Source organism: Vigna angularis, chromosome 9, assembly GCF_016808095.1.
Source record: "Vigna angularis cultivar LongXiaoDou No.4 chromosome 9, ASM1680809v1, whole genome shotgun sequence".
Taxonomy (NCBI): domain Eukaryota; kingdom Viridiplantae; phylum Streptophyta; class Magnoliopsida; order Fabales; family Fabaceae; genus Vigna; species Vigna angularis.
In genome coordinates this window covers 4363215-4382556 of record NC_068978.1, presented here as the reverse complement: position 1 = coordinate 4382556, position 19342 = coordinate 4363215, and the positions used below count along the sequence as shown (strand labels likewise).

The 19342-nt window shown below is 28.4% G+C and overlaps 1 protein-coding gene across 1 annotated transcript; it reads left to right on the top strand.

The window, feature by feature from the left end:
* The first annotated feature begins 6736 nt into the window (after nucleotides 1-6736).
* LOC108347192 (probable RNA-binding protein ARP1) lies at nucleotides 6737-8822 on the top strand. Its single transcript, XM_017586353.2, has 6 exons — nucleotides 6737-7123; nucleotides 7226-7379; nucleotides 7606-7726; nucleotides 7815-7863; nucleotides 8009-8228; nucleotides 8522-8822. Exons 1-6 carry the CDS (start codon nucleotides 6923-6925, stop codon nucleotides 8560-8562), a joined length of 786 nt encoding a protein of 261 aa, XP_017441842.1. The 5' UTR covers nucleotides 6737-6922; the 3' UTR covers nucleotides 8563-8822.
* The last annotated feature ends 10520 nt before the right edge of the window (nucleotides 8823-19342 follow it).

The window sequence follows — 19342 nt, the reverse complement described above, 5'->3', positions numbered from 1 at the left end:
CATACACCATATATTCAACCTAGTGTATCTGGGATAAGAAATGTGAGTATACATTTAGATTGAGGGGTAAATCTTATTCTAACGGAGAGGGTTAGGTTTTAAAGGTTACGTGTGGCTATTACAACCATAAATTAATAAAGACTTTGGTTGGTTATCCTTTTGCTAGGAGGTTAAATATTGTTGAGCAGTCAATTCTTGTTGACATGGCTAAGAGTCAAGTAAAGCTCTCAAATATTTTATTCACTTTCAAAGAACATAATGATGTTAATGTGACAACTATAAAGCAAATATATAGCATCATCTAGTTGCTCATATGTATGTTATGTAAGATCGAGGGGAGACCAAGGTGAAAAGAGTAAAAAAATTGAATTTTATCATCATGTTTAGGTTGAGTTCCTTAGTGAACTTATCCTATGAGTACTCTAATCATGCATTGCTCATAGTGTTTGCAGAAAGGTGACACTTGGAGAAATATATTTTTCATCTCCTAGTAAGTGAGATGACCATCACTTTAGATGACGTCAACATTACCTACCCATTATGGGTCAATTTTATGACATTGAGCAATTAGAGTATGAGGAAGCTCGAACTGATATAATGGATTTGTTGGGCGTGGACCGCGCCAAAGCTACAACTGAGATGCACGAACATGCGGTCCAAAAATTAGGCTTAGCTGGCTTAGAGAGGTCTACGAGGAGTGTTGTAAACAGGAGCTTTATGAGTCTGTTGCTCGTGCGTACCAGTTGCATCTGGTTGGATGCACAATTTTTACAAATAAGAGTAATACTCCCATTCGAGTGACGTACCTGCTTCTCTTTCAGGATTTAAATGCTTAAGGTACCACCACACTTGAACATACATATGAGCAGTTGAGGGATGTTATATATTTGCTTTATAGTTGTCGCATTATATTCTTTGCGAGTCAAAAAAATATTTGAGGGCATTACTTGACTTTTAGTCGTGTCAATAAGAATGGATTGTTCAACAAAAGGATAACCAACCAAAGTCTTCGCTAATTCATGACTATGATAGCTGCACATAACCTTTAACACTCAACTCTCTCCATTAGAATAGGGTTTATCCCTCAACTTAAACAGACACTCACATTTTTTTGTCTCGGATACACTAGGTTGAACATATAGTTTATACTTCTTATATTTTTCACTCATTTCACAACCTAACAAAACGAGTGTCTTTCTTCCATTTTCACTAGTTGTTAAGTTAGATTTAGTAATGACTACTACATATCCAAGATTGAATGCAATCTTTTGAACTCATTCAATTAAATCATTGCGTTAAGGGAATAATATTGAGTTAGTGGTAAACTTGTTAAGGGAATAATATTGAGTTAGTGGTAAACTTATTTGTATAATCCCATTTACGAAGGAAGAAAATTCGTACACGAAGCTTGAATTTATTTGAGAATCGATTAATTGAATTAGATAGTTATCCATCTTATAATATTAATCACAACCTTCAATAAATATGTTTATCACACTAAATATTTCTCAATCTAATAATAACACAAATTCAAAAATTAATAATGCATAAATAAACAACATCACATATTAAATAAGCACCAACACTTCATATTAAAAATTGAATAATAAATTTAAACATATTATAAATTTAAAAATAATAGCACATGTTAAAATCTAACTAATAAATATAAACATTATACAAAATAGACACATTAAGACATATTAAATAAAAAGAAACATATTATAAACTAAATTCAAAATTCAAAAACATATATAAAGTTAATAAATAAAAAATAACATAAAACATTATAACTTATTTCAAATATAAAAAGCAAATATATTATAAAACATAAAAATATCAACTTACATTACAAATTAACCAATAAATAAAGTATAACAAAAAATATATTACAATTTAAATTATAAATATAAAACAAGATAAAAAATTAAAATAAAAAAAAACGTAACAAATTATAAAAAACAACAACAAATATAAAAAAAACATAACATATTAAAATAAAATAAAAACACGAAATTCAACAAAAGCAAAATAAATAAATAAAAATTAAAAGTGCAACTTGAAATATGACCACTCTTGATTGCACTTCAAAGTATGATTAAAATATCGTCGGTGTTTGAAAGCTGATTGAGACCTTACCCTAAATCGATGTACGTCGAGGCCTTATCTGGAATGTGAGGCTTTAACTGTATTTCGAAATGTTGTTAAGGGTTTCAAACGAAATCTTATTTGAATGTCGGTCTCTCAATGAATGACAGCAACACCAAAGAATAATAGCACGACCATAAGGACCACACTAGACCAGCACTGGGATTACACTTGAATGCACAACAAAGAGAACAGATAATAAAGAGTAACAAAAGGGAATAAGAAATGCAAAGTGAATGTCGAAACGAGGGGGTGCAAGTATGTATATCGAACTTCATCATTGGTTGGTAAAATAGCAAACTTACCATTACTAAATCATTAACTCACGGTGAAAATATGAAAGGTAAAAACGTAATAAGGAAGGTGTGGGCAGAACAATTCTAGAAAAAAAAATTCAAAGGAAAAACATATTCATATTTAAATAATTAAATATAAAAACACTAAATCCATAAAAATATTTCTTTGCATTTATATATTTAAATACAATAAAAACAATCAAATTTATTTCAAATATTGATATATTTCTAAAACAGAAAATTATAAAATACATATAGAGTCAAAGGGTATAATTAGGAAATAAATTTCCGAGATCACTCCAAGAGTTCCTAAGATTTTATTTGAATAATTTCACCCAACAACTCTAGATGGCATCCAACGACAACCAATTCGTTAAGTTATCTGACTTTGATGCCCAATGACTACCAAGTCAATGAATTCTCTAACTTTGGCATTGCTGAATGAGAATACTCTCGTCCAACAACTTCTAAGTTAATGAGTTCTCTGACTTTGCTGTCGCTCAATGATTAACATATTCACTAAGTGACTCTGCATAATGCAAGCAACAAAATCCCTGTGAAATGACAGTGTTATTCATACAAGTTATAAACACACCAAAATCAAATTAACCAACTCAGGCCAAAAATTTTCAATTGTACTAATTCAATCAATCCTCAAACCGCATTCATCCATGCATATGAAGAAAAACTCACTCTCTCTAACCATTATAAGCATTCATGGAATTAAAGTATTATTTTCACTGTCTACAACTATTACACGTATCAATTGAATCCTAACAATGCTGATGTAGTGCCCACGCCAAAAATTAATGTAAAACAAACATGTAAGAGTAAAAATTAGCTTTCCTCACATGGTATAACAACTTTAATTGTTCTACAATACTAATATTTCTTCAATCTCATGATGTTTTATTACACGTAGAAACATTATACTAATTATCAATTCATACCATTATGGTCACTGATTAGTAGATATTCACATTGATGATCCACATGACATATGCAATTGAAGGAAGACTACATGCAAAAGAAAAACAAATAAACTTAAGAAAGAAATAGAAAATCTACTTACTCAAATGAAAAATTTGACTTGATAAAAAGGAAGAATACTTGGTTAAGATGATCAATTCTCCTATCTTTGAAAAGATAAACATAAAATAATAACAAATCGATAGAATATAAATAATTTTAAAAAATGGTTTCAAAATATATAATGAGTTTTCAAAATAATAAATCCTTTATTTAAAATTAATTTATATTAAAACATTTTATTAATATAATAATCAAGTATCACCAAGAACCACTATCATTCCTAAAAATAATTTTTAGGTCCTCACAAAAATTAACTTGTTTAAAAACCACTTTTTACACATTAACCGTAATGTAATTAGTAACACGACTTTTATTTAATTAAATTACCTTTTCAAATCTGACTTAAACCTTATTTGATCTTGATATTTATTTATATTTACAAGAATAACTAATGTTGTATTTAATGTGAAAATATATGAAATTGAATAAACTACGTTACTAAAATAAAAATTAATATTGGTTGCATATTAGTCTAGCTCTACTTAAGGATATTAAATGTGCTAGAAATTTAGGTTTGTGAACTTCCATGTAAAACTCTCCAAAGGTCAAATTGTGCGTCATAACTAACATCATTTTTGTCTTTTTCAATTTTTTTTATTGTTGTGTGATAAATACAACTTCACCCTTCGTGCCTCGTCTCCACCGCCTTCGCCTTTGTGAGTCTTCATACATCTTCGCTCCTTTGGTCGTCTCCGTTATAGAGTGATGTTGAAGGTGGGTGATTACACTTAGTCTCTCCATCTTCTATTACTTACAATAAATTGACTCACAACTAAAATAATGTCAACATGTTTTTATTAGATACATTCGGAAGGACACCAAAAACATTTTAAAAAGACACAGCCCTTGTTATACTATTATAAAATCCAATTTTGTTAAGATATTCCAATTTAGAATTGAAAAATTGCCGATTTTTTTATTGTTTTAAATTTACGTAAATCGACCTAGTGGCTTGCTAACTCCCAACTACGCAAATAAGCAAACTTATTAGTCCTTATAAGTTTTATGCAATTCAGGGTTGATCCACGTTTTCATACTTAACTCTACTACTTCCTCAGTACATGATTCATGGGTGAATTATGATATTTTGATAATATTTTTTTATTAACATTATTTATGTGTCATTCTTTAATTGGTTCAAAATTACTTTACAATTAATAATAATAATCATAACCACTAATATAAATTAATCTCCAAAATGACACGTAAATAATAATAAAATATTATGAAAAAAATATTGTTAAAATATCATTATCTTTTTTTAGTATATTTGATGTTAGTTAAAAACAGTCAAGTTATTTGAGATTGAGATTTGCAAATGAGAATAGCTGGCCATGGTGTGTATCACGTTTCAGTTGTGCTTCTTCTGCGTCATTTATTCCTAGGAATCATGGCCAGACAGACACCAATGATTCAATTCTTACCTGTTCTTCACCTCATTCTCACACATAACGCCGTTAATTCTGCAACAGTATTCACCTATCCTTAATTTAGGATACTAAACCCATGTTTATGTGTAATAACCAGGAAGAAAAGGTGAGATTATCAGATCAGGAACACGTTTTCCATTATGAATCACAATACAAATAAGGAATACTCATAATTTGATTACGGTGATTCTTCTTAAAAGGTATCCTATCTAACATTAAATCTGATTTTTAAAATAAAATTTACACTCATTTATGTAATCTTATCCAACATTTATTTTTCAATTCATTAATTCTTAGTGTAATAAAGCACAAAAGTAAAAACTGATATACACTCTTTCCTATTTTACAGTGGACGCATTATCTTTTTTCTAACTTTCCTCCTTCCTACTTTCACATGCACTCTTTCATTTCCCTCTACCAAACATATCCTATATTTTGGAGTGATTAACGCTTACCCTTTTATTATTTTAGGCTGTGTTCGTTTGGAGTGATTTGGGGGAAATGATTTGAATAGATTTAAGAGTAATTTTGTTGTTGTTTTTTTGAGTGGATTTGTGGGTAATTAAGAGTGGATTTGGAAGTAAAATTTGTGAGAATTAGTGTAGGATTTGATTGATGTGATAGATTTTAAAAATTAGTTTAATTGATAAAAATTAAGAATTACCAAAATGCCCCTAATTATAAAAGTAATATAAAATATTATTTATAAATGTTATATTTAATTGTAAAAATGTTTATAAAGAAAAAAAAAGTATGAATAATTTATAAAATTAATGTTTAAAAATTAAAAAAACTAAATAATCAATTTTTTTAATAAATTAGAAAACTAAATAATCAATTTATTAAAAATAAATTAGAAAATATAATAATCAATTTATTAAAAATAAATTAGAAAATATAATAATCAATTTATTAAAAATAAATTAGAAAATATAATAATCAATTTATTAAAAATAAATTAGAAAATATAATAATCAATTTATTAAAAATAAATTAGAAAATATAATAATCAATTTATTTTTAAAAAATTAAAAAATATAATATACCTAATTTTATTAATATTAAAATAATTATAAAAAAAAACTTAAAAAAAAAAAGAAAACGCGTAACCAGTTACGAAAATGCGTAACCGGTTACGCGAACGCGTAACCTGTTACGCAGCGTTTCTTAACCGAGGATACACACGATATTTCGCTCACAATCCGCGCAAATCTCTTCACAACCGCGAGTGACTGAACAGTGCAACCATTCCGTATTTCATCGCAAATTCGTCCTCGTATTTCACTTTAACCGAACGCATAACGAGTTTAATTTCTCATTCGCAAAACTATGTGAACAGTGCAATTGCTTCCAACGAACTCACCCTTAAGGAGGTTCGTGTTTACAACATTCACACACAACTTGGAAATGGAGAGTTGACAGTAAAATCTTCTCTGTACAGTGAAAACTGTAACACTTTTCTAAATATGAAAAGTTTGGTTAAGAAAAAGTAGCATTTGGTTGTAATAATTTATCCTAGTTGCAGAGTCAATTGAATAGGCATGTTTGTACGTTAATAAATGTTAATTAACATTAGTGTAAAGCATATTCGAAGTCCAGCTAAGGTACAGTGAATGGTGAGAAATAGAGAGAGAGAGAGAGAGACAAAATAGGAGAAAGAGAATGGAAGAGAGATTTGAGTGATTGGTGTGATCAGTCACGTTGATGACGGTCTAATGCCTCATCATAGTCTATCTGTTCTTTCTGTCATGCATGCCTCTCTTTCTCTCTCTCTTTCTTTACTTTTTTATTTCACTCTTCTCTATAAAATTAACTCCTCACCTTCCTCCAAATTCTCTTCATCAAACTTAACGTCTACTCAACTCAACTCATCACCTTCACCTACACATCTATCTTTCTTCTTCCCTACAAACAAAGATCTCGCTCACTCAAACAACACCAGCACTGTCTATCTCCATGATGACCACCAACACAAGTCCCAAAAACAACAACGTTGGAGAATTTGGGGACACCACTCTCACCAAGGTTTTTGTTGGGGGCCTGGCATGGGAGACTCCCAAGGATGCCCTCAGAGACCATTTTGAAAAGTATGGTGAGATCCTTGAAGCTGTCATCATTTCTGATAAGCTTACTGGCAAATCCAAAGGCTATGGCTTTGTAAGTACATCGTTTGTATATTGATTGAATGAAGGTAGCTATATTCTACAGCAGTCAGTTAAAAAGTTTGTTTTTTTTTGTTCTGAATAATATAAAAAAAAGGTGACTTTCAAAGAGGCTGAGGCTGCCAAAAAAGCTTGCGAGGACTCTGCAACTCTTGTTATCAATGGCCGTCGAGCCAACTGCAATCTGGCTTTCTTAGGTGCTCGTCGTCCAAGGTCTTCTTCCACTGCTTCACCACCTCCACACCCACAAGGTAAAAAATGAATCTTGTTTTTTTAACTACTTTGGTAGAATCTTATATATTCTATGACAGACTTACATATTCATGTGCATGCAATGCAATGTAGCATTTTCAGTTTTTGTGGAAAGTAGTTTTTTCTGTATGTTGAATGAATGATGAATTGATAAATCTGAATGAATGATGGCCTTTTGGTGATTATGAACATCATGGGGGTATAACATTGAGATGCTACTGGCAGGAGGATCAAACAGTGGAGTGGTGGTGAAGAACAATGCAGCAGGGAATCACGTGCAGCCATATTATCATCCACTCAGAACAACTGCCATGCCCTTCCACAATCACCCTCTTCCTTTCTATGGGTTTGTCACGTGCTTTTCTCTAGCCATCATGAACTCAAACCTTTTTCCATTCAACTAACGTACTTTTAACTTCCCTCTTCTCATTCAGGTACACTCCAACCTACATTGTGACAGACATAAACTACAATTACAACCAGGTAATAAAGTGATTGTAACATAACATGTCGGCACTGTTCCATCAGTTCTTGAACAACAGCATTTTCTTTTTTGTTTTCATAGAAAGTGAATAATTATTATTGTATGTAACTTAGTAATACCAATAGAATGCACTTTTGTGGACAGAAACTGAGCTATGGCAATGGTGGGGCCTACCAGCAGATGTCCCATGTGTACCCTAGGCAGGGGATTGTGGGTGGCAACACAGTAATGCCAGTGTACCCTCTCTATCAGTATCATCATCCAACGGAGACCATTGGCCTACCAGCTCACAACTTTTATCCAACCGCACCCTGGGCCCCATTCACCATCATTTCCAAACCATCCTCTATAATTCCTCATACAGGTGTGTCTCGCGATAGCATGACATCTCCAGCCAGATCATGTGTACTTATAAATTATTCTTTTCACTTAGTTTAATTGCATTAGTTAATATTAATACCCACTTAATCATACCTAGTTTCTTTAGTTGCAACTTGATTATGACATATATAAAGTATAGTACTAAACACATGAGTTCATGTTCTGATGTTATTATTCTTATTGAGGAGACAGTTGTAGTAGAAAAATACAACTGCAAAAACATGTTAGCACTGGTACTATGAATCATTCTTTGATCAGATTTTGTTTTTGTTACAGGTACAGTTGGCACGGGTGAGTGCTTTAAAAGGGTTGTCTGATAGTTGAGCTGAGCTTAGTTGGCAAAAGAACAGGAGGGTGGCCTCGCAGACCAACATTATTATCTGATCTGTCATGGCTTTTTTACTTTGTTTCTTCTTTTGAATATTGTTTCATTTCATTATTAATTGTTAATTTAGGCATTTTGTTGATTGGTGAGATCAGATTCTTTCATTCTCTTATCTGTCTAACACCTCAGCATGTGCTGTTAACAGTTCACATTCAATTGAAACTACCCATTAATTCATCACTGTTGAAACTACCCATTCTCTTGTAAGTTCATCTCAATGCTCATTTTTCTTAATCCTTCTAAACAACACTAGGATCAAAATAAATAAATAAAAATCATCAAATTCAATTCTTTATATTATAGAAACTTGATTTCAGAAGATATATATATATATATATATATATATATATATATATATATATATATATATATATATATATATATGTAAGTTATTGTTGATAGTCTTAAAGGCTAAAATGGGAACAGTGAGATTTCATCGTTTCGTTAGAACATGTTTGAATGTACCTGGATTCCGTAAAACTGTGTACTACAACACAAGTTGTATAATAATAAGAAGACAAAAGCTGTATGATGTATTTTTTTAGCAATGCCAACTAGTGACACGTGTAGATCACATGCTGCATAATGCACTGAACTTCTCAGCTTTTAATCTGTCTTTTTACTCTCACCTCACCCATAAAGTTGTAGAGAGGAAATTCTTGATAGTGAAATAGAAAAATGAAAAAGATAATTACCAAAAAATATGTTTTAGTTTTGATAGAAAGGCTATTTTAATTTTTTGAAATATGTAATAAAATTTTATTAGTTTTCTAATTTTATAATATTATTTATCATCAGAAAAATTTATTCACTTACGATTTTTCTTGCATTAGCTCTAAATATAATATAGATTTCTATATATATAAATATATATATATATATATATATATATATATATATATATATATATATATCAAATACCAAATATATATGAAATAGTCTATTTGAATGAGATAATTTAGAAATTTAATTCATTTAATTCATTTATTTAATAATTTACATATTTTTGGAGTGAAATGAGTTGTTTAGACGAAAAAATTAAAAGAAAATTGAAATTTCCAATTTTTTATGTAATATTTTAAATAAATAAAACAGAAAAAATTAAAATTCACTGAAAATGAGAAAAAAAATCTACAACTAGATATGATTTCTTTATATATTCATCAGTATTTTATTGTAAAGCTTTGCTTTAAAATTGTACGTTTTAAAGTAAATATTTTCAAAGTAGAATTTTATCATAAAAGAAATTTTCAATTATTTTATGTAAGATATTTTAATTATTTTATTTAAATAATGTTTATAAAATAAAGTTACAAATAATTAAAATATCATACATTTCAATTTCTTAAATTATATAAATGCTTTATTCAAAAAAGGTAAGTGTTTTATTGAGTTCCATTTTAGTCTAACAGTAGACAGCCCCAATATCATGCGAGTTATCAAGTTATCTCACGTAAAAAATAATTATAAAAATTCTGAAAATTTGCTGGAAGCTGAGAAAAGTCTTTATAGACCTTAATTACACTGTTAAAATTAGAGAAACCCGTATAATTTGCAAAACAATTCCAAAACAAAAAATTGAAAGTCATTTAAAAATCAAATCAGCATAAATAAATTTTCCAATTAAAATTCTGAATAAATGATTAGTATGTTTTAAATAGGAGTGATAAAAACATGTTATTATTAATAAAAAAAAGTAATAGAAAAAAGGTAATCACCCATGAAGGCCCGAATGTGATCCAATCAACCCTTTTTGCTCAAGACCAACTAACATATGGGCTATTTAAGGTGAGCCCAAGATTGAAAGAAATTTTTACCATTTCATGTCAAACAAAAACAAACTTCTAAATGAAATTTTATTATAGTTCCAAATAATTTCACCAAGAAAATACTGAATTCAGTACAAATAATTGTTCCTAATATTCTCTAATGATTTTAAATATAAAAAATGTTTTTATTTTAATGATACTTTCTGGTTTTACTTTTTTAATCAATTAGTTACATAAAAGATATCAATTAATAATTTCTTAAAAATTGTGATTTTAGTCTTTTTTTCACTCTATAGATGTGAGGAAATTTCTGGGTTTCTTCTAAAGAATTTTTAAATGAAAGTGAGAGGATTTGGGAAAAGAGTCTATGAAAGTTTGTGAGACTGTGATAGATAAAAAAAAAGTTTTAATAGATAGTAAAAATATAGTATCAAATTGTCCTTGATGATAAAAGTAATTTGAAATGATTTTTGGAGGAGTGAAAATGTTTTTTTAAAAAAACTATTATTCAATAAATTTAATAAAAAAATTAATAAATATAATAAATAAAAAATACATGTCATTTTTGGTAAAAAAAAATTAATATTTAGAAATTAATTATTATTGTGGATAAAAGTTGGTTGACATTTTGTATTATTTTTTGACATAAATAATAATTATAAAAGTTATGTTTTTTATTTGTAAAATGAATTATTATTGTTAAAAATCATTAATGATTATTGTTGCAATTAATTTAAATAAAACTGTGAAAAATAATAAACACAGTAAATATAATTTATAAAATTGGAATAAATCATTTTTGTTTTAAAAATCATGAATTGGTTCATCAAATTCATGAGCATGCATCATCCTAACTTGGAAGAAGATGATTATGGTGAACAGGGGATGACAAAGATAATGGTGCAGACAAATAAAAGAAGACAAAGAATCACAACACACTGACAAGAGAACCGATTTGTAAAGCATTGAAACCGGTTCCATCAATAAGAAAACCGATTCCCATTCATATATGGCATTTTTGGAATCGGTTCTCACACTATCGAAAACTCAGCCATGCATTCCTTACTTGAACGAGTCGTAGAAAATCCAATAAAAAAAGAATACAACATTAGCATTAATGTTGTTTGGCAACATATTCTTTAATAATCAACTCTTCTACTCAATCTTTAATGTCCCAAAATCAACCTCTACCAAACATAATTAATATATTCTGGAAAAAAGTCTATGTTAATATAAATGTTGATTTTTTTATTCTTTAAATAACAATTTTGACTAACTTTGTTTGGTTCAGTGTTCAACGATTAATTTATCCAATGCTTCTTGCCTTCACGTTTATAGCCAAATCTATCTTATTTTTATTAAGATTAGTTATTAATTTAATTATAAATACAAAAAGTGTCTTTAATTATGGTATTTTTTAAAATTAATTCTAAATAATTAATATACGAGGAAATAATAATAATAATAACATAATTCTAATCAACTTTTCAATTCTTCAATTTTTAAAAATTCGAGATTTTAGATTTCAAATAATGTGAGTATCTTTCTATACGAATATATTAAAATATAAACTTTAAATTTATACCTATTGTGCCTCTTGTGTTGGAAATAATTAACTAATGTATTGTAAGCGGGGTCGAATTCACTTTTTTAGTAATTAAAAATTAATCGGTTTAATTTTTGTGAGTTATAAATTTTGTAATTAATGGGTTCGCTTCCTTAATAATATTTTGTTTATTATAAAATAATAGTTCAAATTTAAAGTATTAATCTAACAAATAAGTAAACATAAGTTAATTCACTTCAATTTGGTTCAAACTTATTTAATATGCTAAGTAAGTTATATTCAGTTTGATCCCTATTAAAAAAATAATTTAAAAAAATCCAATTCAATTAAATTTGAACTCTTGATAAGTTAGATTTCCTTTTAATATCTTTAATTATAAGTATCTTAAAATCATTTTTTTTATTAAAGAAAATTTAAAAGGAGAGGATAACGCCTAAGTTAAATGTAATTAAAAAAAAATTGCATTAAAATTTACTTTAAAAAAGTTATATTTACTTTATTGTAAGAAGACTAATCCCGTAACGAATTTTCGATTATTAAACTTCCTCTTAAAATAAATAAATTAATTATGGAATTTAATGAAATGTTAGAAAATTAAACGTGAATACATGACATAAAAAGTAATTAGAATGTCTTATTATATTGATGTGAAGGCTAAGTTTAATTAATAAAATGGATGATGCCAACGTGCTTTCTACTATATTGTTGTTATTGAGTTGGCCTTATAATATTTTCTTTTGTGTATTTGAGGATGTCATCATAACTAATTTATAACATATATAAATAAAAAGGTTTGTGATTTTTCATATATTATAATTGTATTATTTTAAAATACATAAGATTAAGTTGACGTTAAGTTAAACACATACCCACGTCTTTCGAGTATTGTGAAAAGGATACATCACCCTAAAATTCTGATTTTATTTTATTTTTTAATAAAAATAGAGAGGAAACAATTAAGATAACACACGTGCACACATATATTAATATGTGGATGGGTGAAGTAGGGTGATCTATCAACGTTTTAATAATTAATTAGCCACTAAACCACTGAATTAGAAAGCAATAACCCCTTTGAATGCTGCATAATGATGAATTGATTGAATGCCATGTCTTCCAAAAAGAAATTAAGTACGAGATTAGGAATTCATTAAGGTCGTAATTATTCAAGTCTTTCTAAATTTAATAAAAAGATTTAAAATTATTTATTTTGTTTTGTTTTGTGAATTTCATAAAAATCTAACAAGGAAAGAGATTTTTTTTCTTAGTATTTTGTTTAGTAAAACGTAATGCATTTAAAACTTTGATGCGAACAATGTATACACATTTTGACATTAATGGTAATTTAATAATGATTTCATACATAATGATACAAAAAATTTAATAAATAATAAATTTTATTAGGATAATTTTTAAATGATTATAAAATTATCTTAAAAAATAGATTTTAAAATTAATTCAATCTTATAAAATTAATTTATAAAATGAGATTCATATCTATTTATAAAATTGTATTATTTTTATTCAATATAAAATTTTCAACTTAAACAATTTATCTTACTTAAAATTAAAAAAAATTAAACTTATCAACAAAGACTAGGCAAAGGTAAGAAATTACTTATCTTTGTAAAAACATTAGTAGCATATTTTTACAGTAGGAATTATATAATTGATTAGACACGAGTCTTATAAAACTTCATCTCTTTGAATGTTGATATTACATAAAAGAGGATGAGACATAAAGTGTTAAATAGAACCAAATATCATAAAAATACAAATTGTTTTTTTTATCTAGAAAATATATATTTATTCTATTTATAATACAAAGTTATCTGTTAATATAATTATAATTCAATTTTAAATATATAATAATTATAATTTTTATAACTGTAACATCCGAAAAATAAGTATAAAACTATACCATAGAATATTCATAATTAACAATATTACAGTTTAGTTCTGAAAGAGAAGATGTACGTTTTTGGCCGAACGACCTTACAACAATACTCCAAAGACTACATTTTTCAAAACAAAAGGCTAAACCGAACGGTTTTAAAACTATGCCTATACTGATCGGATATATAAAATATAACTACTTCTACCGACCGAACGGTCCTATGGTTTAGCTTTTACTTCCACTTCTCCCAGAGCCTCTTCCAGCAAACACTCGTCCCCTTCTGCTCACATCCACAGGATGATCATTACAACAGAAAATGACGACCGAACGGAAAATACAAACAAGACAGGAAATAGGGTAAGCTTATGTAATTTAATTAATTCAGTAAAACATATATTTCACATAAATCTGATATAATTCAATAAGTCAATCATGCAACAACCAATCATACATTTCCAATCATAACCATACATCAATGCATGCAATGACCGACCACTTTACTCTGACTGTCTGGACTGTATGAATTATGTGTAGCTACGACGTTTTTGCACCCGGGTGATGTAGTAGCTGGGATGCCCTCAACAGCTGCCACCCGAGGTTAGTCTGTTATATCTCGCCCATTTTAACCTTATGGACTAGGACCTCCTGTCATTCTCACACATGATTTACTTCTCTCTACTTGAGAATGAGTAATCATAGAATATCAGGATAAACATCACCTTAGCATGACACATTCATACCTTACCATTCCATAACAAATCCTGAGATATTCCTCCCTGAAATACTCTTTCATATCCATACTATTCCATTTATTTCACAATTTAAATATCATCATACTTCGTCATCAATACAATCAGACTGAATACTGAGAACAAGATCCCATCTTAGAACAACAATGAAAGAAATAACTTCTATCTTAGAAGCAAGACCGAACGAGAGAATACCTTTTAGACTAATCTAACCAAACACTTAGTGTAAGACCGAGCGGTCTTTCACTTATCCACAGAATAGGACCGAATGGTCCATACTAGATAAGACTCATCAGAATCCAAACACTTACTCGATACTCAACAGTTATGACCGAACGATCTTTACTAGACGGAACTCCAAGAGTGTACAAAATACTATAGAATACATATAATTAAACCTAACTGAAATTGATGAAATCTTTTATCAGAGACCTAAGAGTTTAAACTGAACACGACAAACTAAGACTGAACACTATGGGGCTTGGCTGAACACTCTTAATACCTAATGCAAATATATTACGTAATATATTATAAGATTGAGCGCTTAGTTCGAAACCAAGCACTACTGAGACCGAGCGCTTGGTTCAAGACCGAGCACTACTAAGACTGAGCGCTTGGTTTAAAACCGAACACTTCTGAGCTTATAAAAAGATGAAGAAGTATATATATATCTAATACAATTACATAACACTTATTTTCAATAAAGGATAATTATAATATCTACGACTTTAAATATTATAGAATACCTTAACTAAGCTAATTACAAAGAGAAAGTTATACTTAGACCGAACGCTTATTTACTAGTATACTAAGAGAAAAACCGATGGGTTATTAACTGAAATTCTCTACAGAAGAAGAATCCAGTTCAGACCGAATACCCAAATGAAAAACCGAACGGTCAATAATGACTCTCGGTTTCAAACACAAAAATTACGCAGAATGCTGTAGTTTGAAGATCAAACCCTATATCAACCTAGTTCACACCCTTTATCAATCATTCACCATACAGACAAGCATACAACCACATTTATAGTTCATCTCAACCAAATATATATACAGAACATCAAACACCCAAGCCAACATTCAAAACAAAGAATCATAATTAAATTAAATAAGTTTCCCTTACCTCTAAACTCAGTTGAACGCTCAAGGTTGCAGTATCTGGCTCACCACTACTAATCTTATACACTTAGAGTTTCCTGGTTTACGAAATTAGACCAAATAAAAGACCAGAATTGCTATCAGAATTCCATAGAAGAAGATGATAATCTCATGCAACCAGAATCTTGGTTTGCATGTGACAGAAACAACCGTGCTAAGAGAAGAATGAACTTACCAGTTCAAACCAACAACTTGATCGGTGCAATAGAAAGCTCTTGACACCAGGAGAACTCATACGTGGTCTGATTGTTGATCAAAAGAAGAAAAAGATGAGAATTTGTAGAGAGAAGAATGAGATTTATAGAGAGAATGAAGATAAAAATTGTAACTCAGAATTTTGGGGAAGAAGAATGCATGCAGGAAAAGTGACACAAAGTTTGAAATTTTGTTTTAAATACTACCGTCACTAAACCGATTGGCCACTCAACTCTGCACACCTGTCTTCCACTTTCTGATTTTTTACTAACATCTGCTTCCACTCACACAGGGTTTTTAAAGATTCTGACAATAATTATTTAGATTTAAATAAATGAGAGTAATTATTTCGAGAAAAAAAATTGAAAACGTTTAATAATATTTTCATAACTTTAAAATTATATATATATATATATATATATATATATATATATTCACTTAAAAAAGGATAAAATAATAACTTAATCTAAAACAAAATATGATTAAACAAACTTGTCCAATTTTTCACCAAAATTCCTAAAATAAACTATGACATACGAAGAATGAATAAATTCTTCAAGAATCTAGAAAGAAGTCAAATAAAATATAAAAAATAGAGAAACAATGATTTTTGTGAAATAAAATTGAAATAATTAACTCTTTTTTATTTATTTATAAACTTCATACTAAATTAAAAAGATATTCATAATTTCACATATATTTCTACTCTTAAATAATTTATTATATTCTTATAAATTTAATCTAGAACATATAACGTATCCCATTACAACTCTTTTTATCAGAGCACGAGAAAACTAAAAAAAGTGAAAACAATTTACTTCTTATAAAGTATCTAATCAGAACTCTTTGTTAGGGCACAGATAAGAGAAAACTAAAAAATAAAAATAGAAGATGAAGAATGAGGTGAGAAAGGGGACTCACTAGTTTGGTTGAAATGCTCCAAACCACTTTCACTTTCAACTAAACAACATATTATTGTGTTTATATTACTTTTAATTTGGCTAAAAATATTAAATTTAAAGAAAAAGTATAAGTAATTAATTTTGAACTCCATCTGATTTCTTAAATGAAACCAAACACTTGCATTAAAAATGTAAGTCAATGATGAAAAGGAGCACCACCGACACACATGAATAGCAGTTTAAGGTGCATGCAGGTGATTGACTGAGCGGTGGTTGACATCTCATCACACATTGTCTGACAATGAATGCAACTACCTGTTCTGAGGTTGTTTCATGGCAATAACAAAAACCCTTTTCTTCCATTCAACAAAATGGACCACACCATAAACTATGCTTTTCTTTTCCTTTACCCTCATGCAACTTTCCATCTCACTTTCAACAACCTTATCAATACCAAAAAAATGTCACTAATTTTCAAGGTTCACTTTGCTACCAATTTACCAATATTTTATAAATAAAAACATGGATTTTGTCGATTCAGTAAGCAATGGTGAACACGTATGTTTGCAGATTTGGTTTCCTTTTTGTCAACATCAAAGAGAAAGCACTTTGGTTTAGAAAAGGATTGCGTTTGAGTGAGTATTTGACAAAGGTAGAATAAATTATATTTCATATCATAGTTGCTGTCTCTTACGATGTTGGTGTAAATAGTTGTGCTGTATTTTTCAGACCATCACACGCTTAGATACGTGTTTTCCAATCCAGTGCCGTTAACTTAAAGAAAACTGCCCAAAATAATTTCCAAATTTCTTATGTGATGTTTATACATAAAATAACCAACATATTTTACTTGGCATGGAATCATCATTTCGTTAAAATATGTCATATTGGTACATGATGTTAGAGCTTCATTATATGTTCTTGTAGGATTACTCTTAATTCTTAAACTTTTTTAATTGTCAATTCTTCTCATTGAGTATTTGTTGGTTTGTTTTTTGTTTACTTCATTATCTGGAAAAATTCTCCGACACTTAAATAATTATTCAATTTCAATAAACATAAATAGTTTAAAAGTATTAAATATTTCACCTATTTATCTTATTTATAGTATTTTTAGTGTGTTTTTATCTTTTGAAAACTAATTACAGTTCAATAACATTTTAATCTTGATGTGATAATCAAATAATCGTCTTTCCAATCTTATCTCTATATAGATCAACCGGTTTAAAGAACAGATTTCAATAACAATTTTCTTTAAACTGATCAGTTTAAGTTCTAATTATTATGTATATTAATTTTTTAAATCTAAATCCAAACATTAGATGCTCTATGAAAATGAGAAATTTTCTAAAATAAAATTCATATTTTGAATAACAAGTATTATTCCCTTAGTAGTTGGATTTATTAAATACCATGAATTAAATAAAATAGAATGAGAAAAAAAAACATAATTTATAAAGAAAAGCTACTTTTGTTTAGTTGATAATAAAAACATTTATATATCTGTTTATAAAAACAAGAACTATATTATCTTTACTAAAATATTTAACTCGATATCACATTAATTAAGAATTATCATAATTTAAAATGAAAACCTTATTTTAGTTTGAGAAAGTTGAATTCTGAACTTCTATTACGTGCAATGATGTCACTTTGGCTCTAATAATGACTAAAAAAAACTTAATCTTCTTCTGGTTACGCGTTATGATCCCCATTACTATGACTCCAATGGCCAAAAGTCAACATAATCCAACCCTAATTCTTATTTTTAATTGCAGAAAGGTTAAAGCCATTTTTGGAGAAATTTATATTGATTTAAATCTCTTCCGATCATTCTATCATAATAGTAGTTGAAATTATAATAGATTTATTTTAAAAGACAACATTCTTAATTACAACGCCTAATTGTTTTTAATTTATAAACTTCTAAAACAAAACTTTATCCAAAAATACTTTTATAATATATATCGCGAAATGCTTATTAATTTAATTAGTTTACAACAGTGAAGAAGTTGTAATTTTCTTTTTGGTAAATGTCTCGTTGTATTTGTTGTTTGTTGGCGGTGCTAATAGTAATTAAATTTCTCTTGTTTGAGTTATCATAAAAGCCACGTGTGCCTCTTCTCGTATTTTTTGTCAAATTTATTGCGACTTAATCGAGTTGTTTTCAACCAACAAACTATTAATTTATCTATTTATGTAATAATAAAAGAGAAGTACACTTTTACGAGAAATGAGTCACACCGTTTAAAATCAATTTTATTTTAAAGCTACGGTTATAGTTTAATCTTAGGTACATTGTTAACGAAAAAGGAAAGTGATTGTATTTATTGTGAACTTAAAATTTTATTTTAACTTAGACTATTAATTTGAATATTAATTTATTTTTAACATATATTTATTTATGTGGTTTGAAGTTTAGACATTGATATAATGAAAAAAGAAGATTAACTAAAAACATTTAAGATAATA

Excerpts from the sequence above, each read along its gene's own strand:
- LOC108347192 (XM_017586353.2), top strand. The coding sequence starts at position 6,923 with ATGATGACCACCAACACAAGTCCCAAAAACAACAACGTTGGAGAATTT. Across the intron at positions 7,380-7,605 it reads ACCACCTCCACACCCACAAG|GAGGATCAAACAGTGGAGTG; the intron begins GTAAAAAATGAA and ends TGCTACTGGCAG. Across the intron at positions 8,229-8,521 it reads CTCTATAATTCCTCATACAG|GTACAGTTGGCACGGGTGAG; the intron begins GTGTGTCTCGCG and ends TTTTTGTTACAG.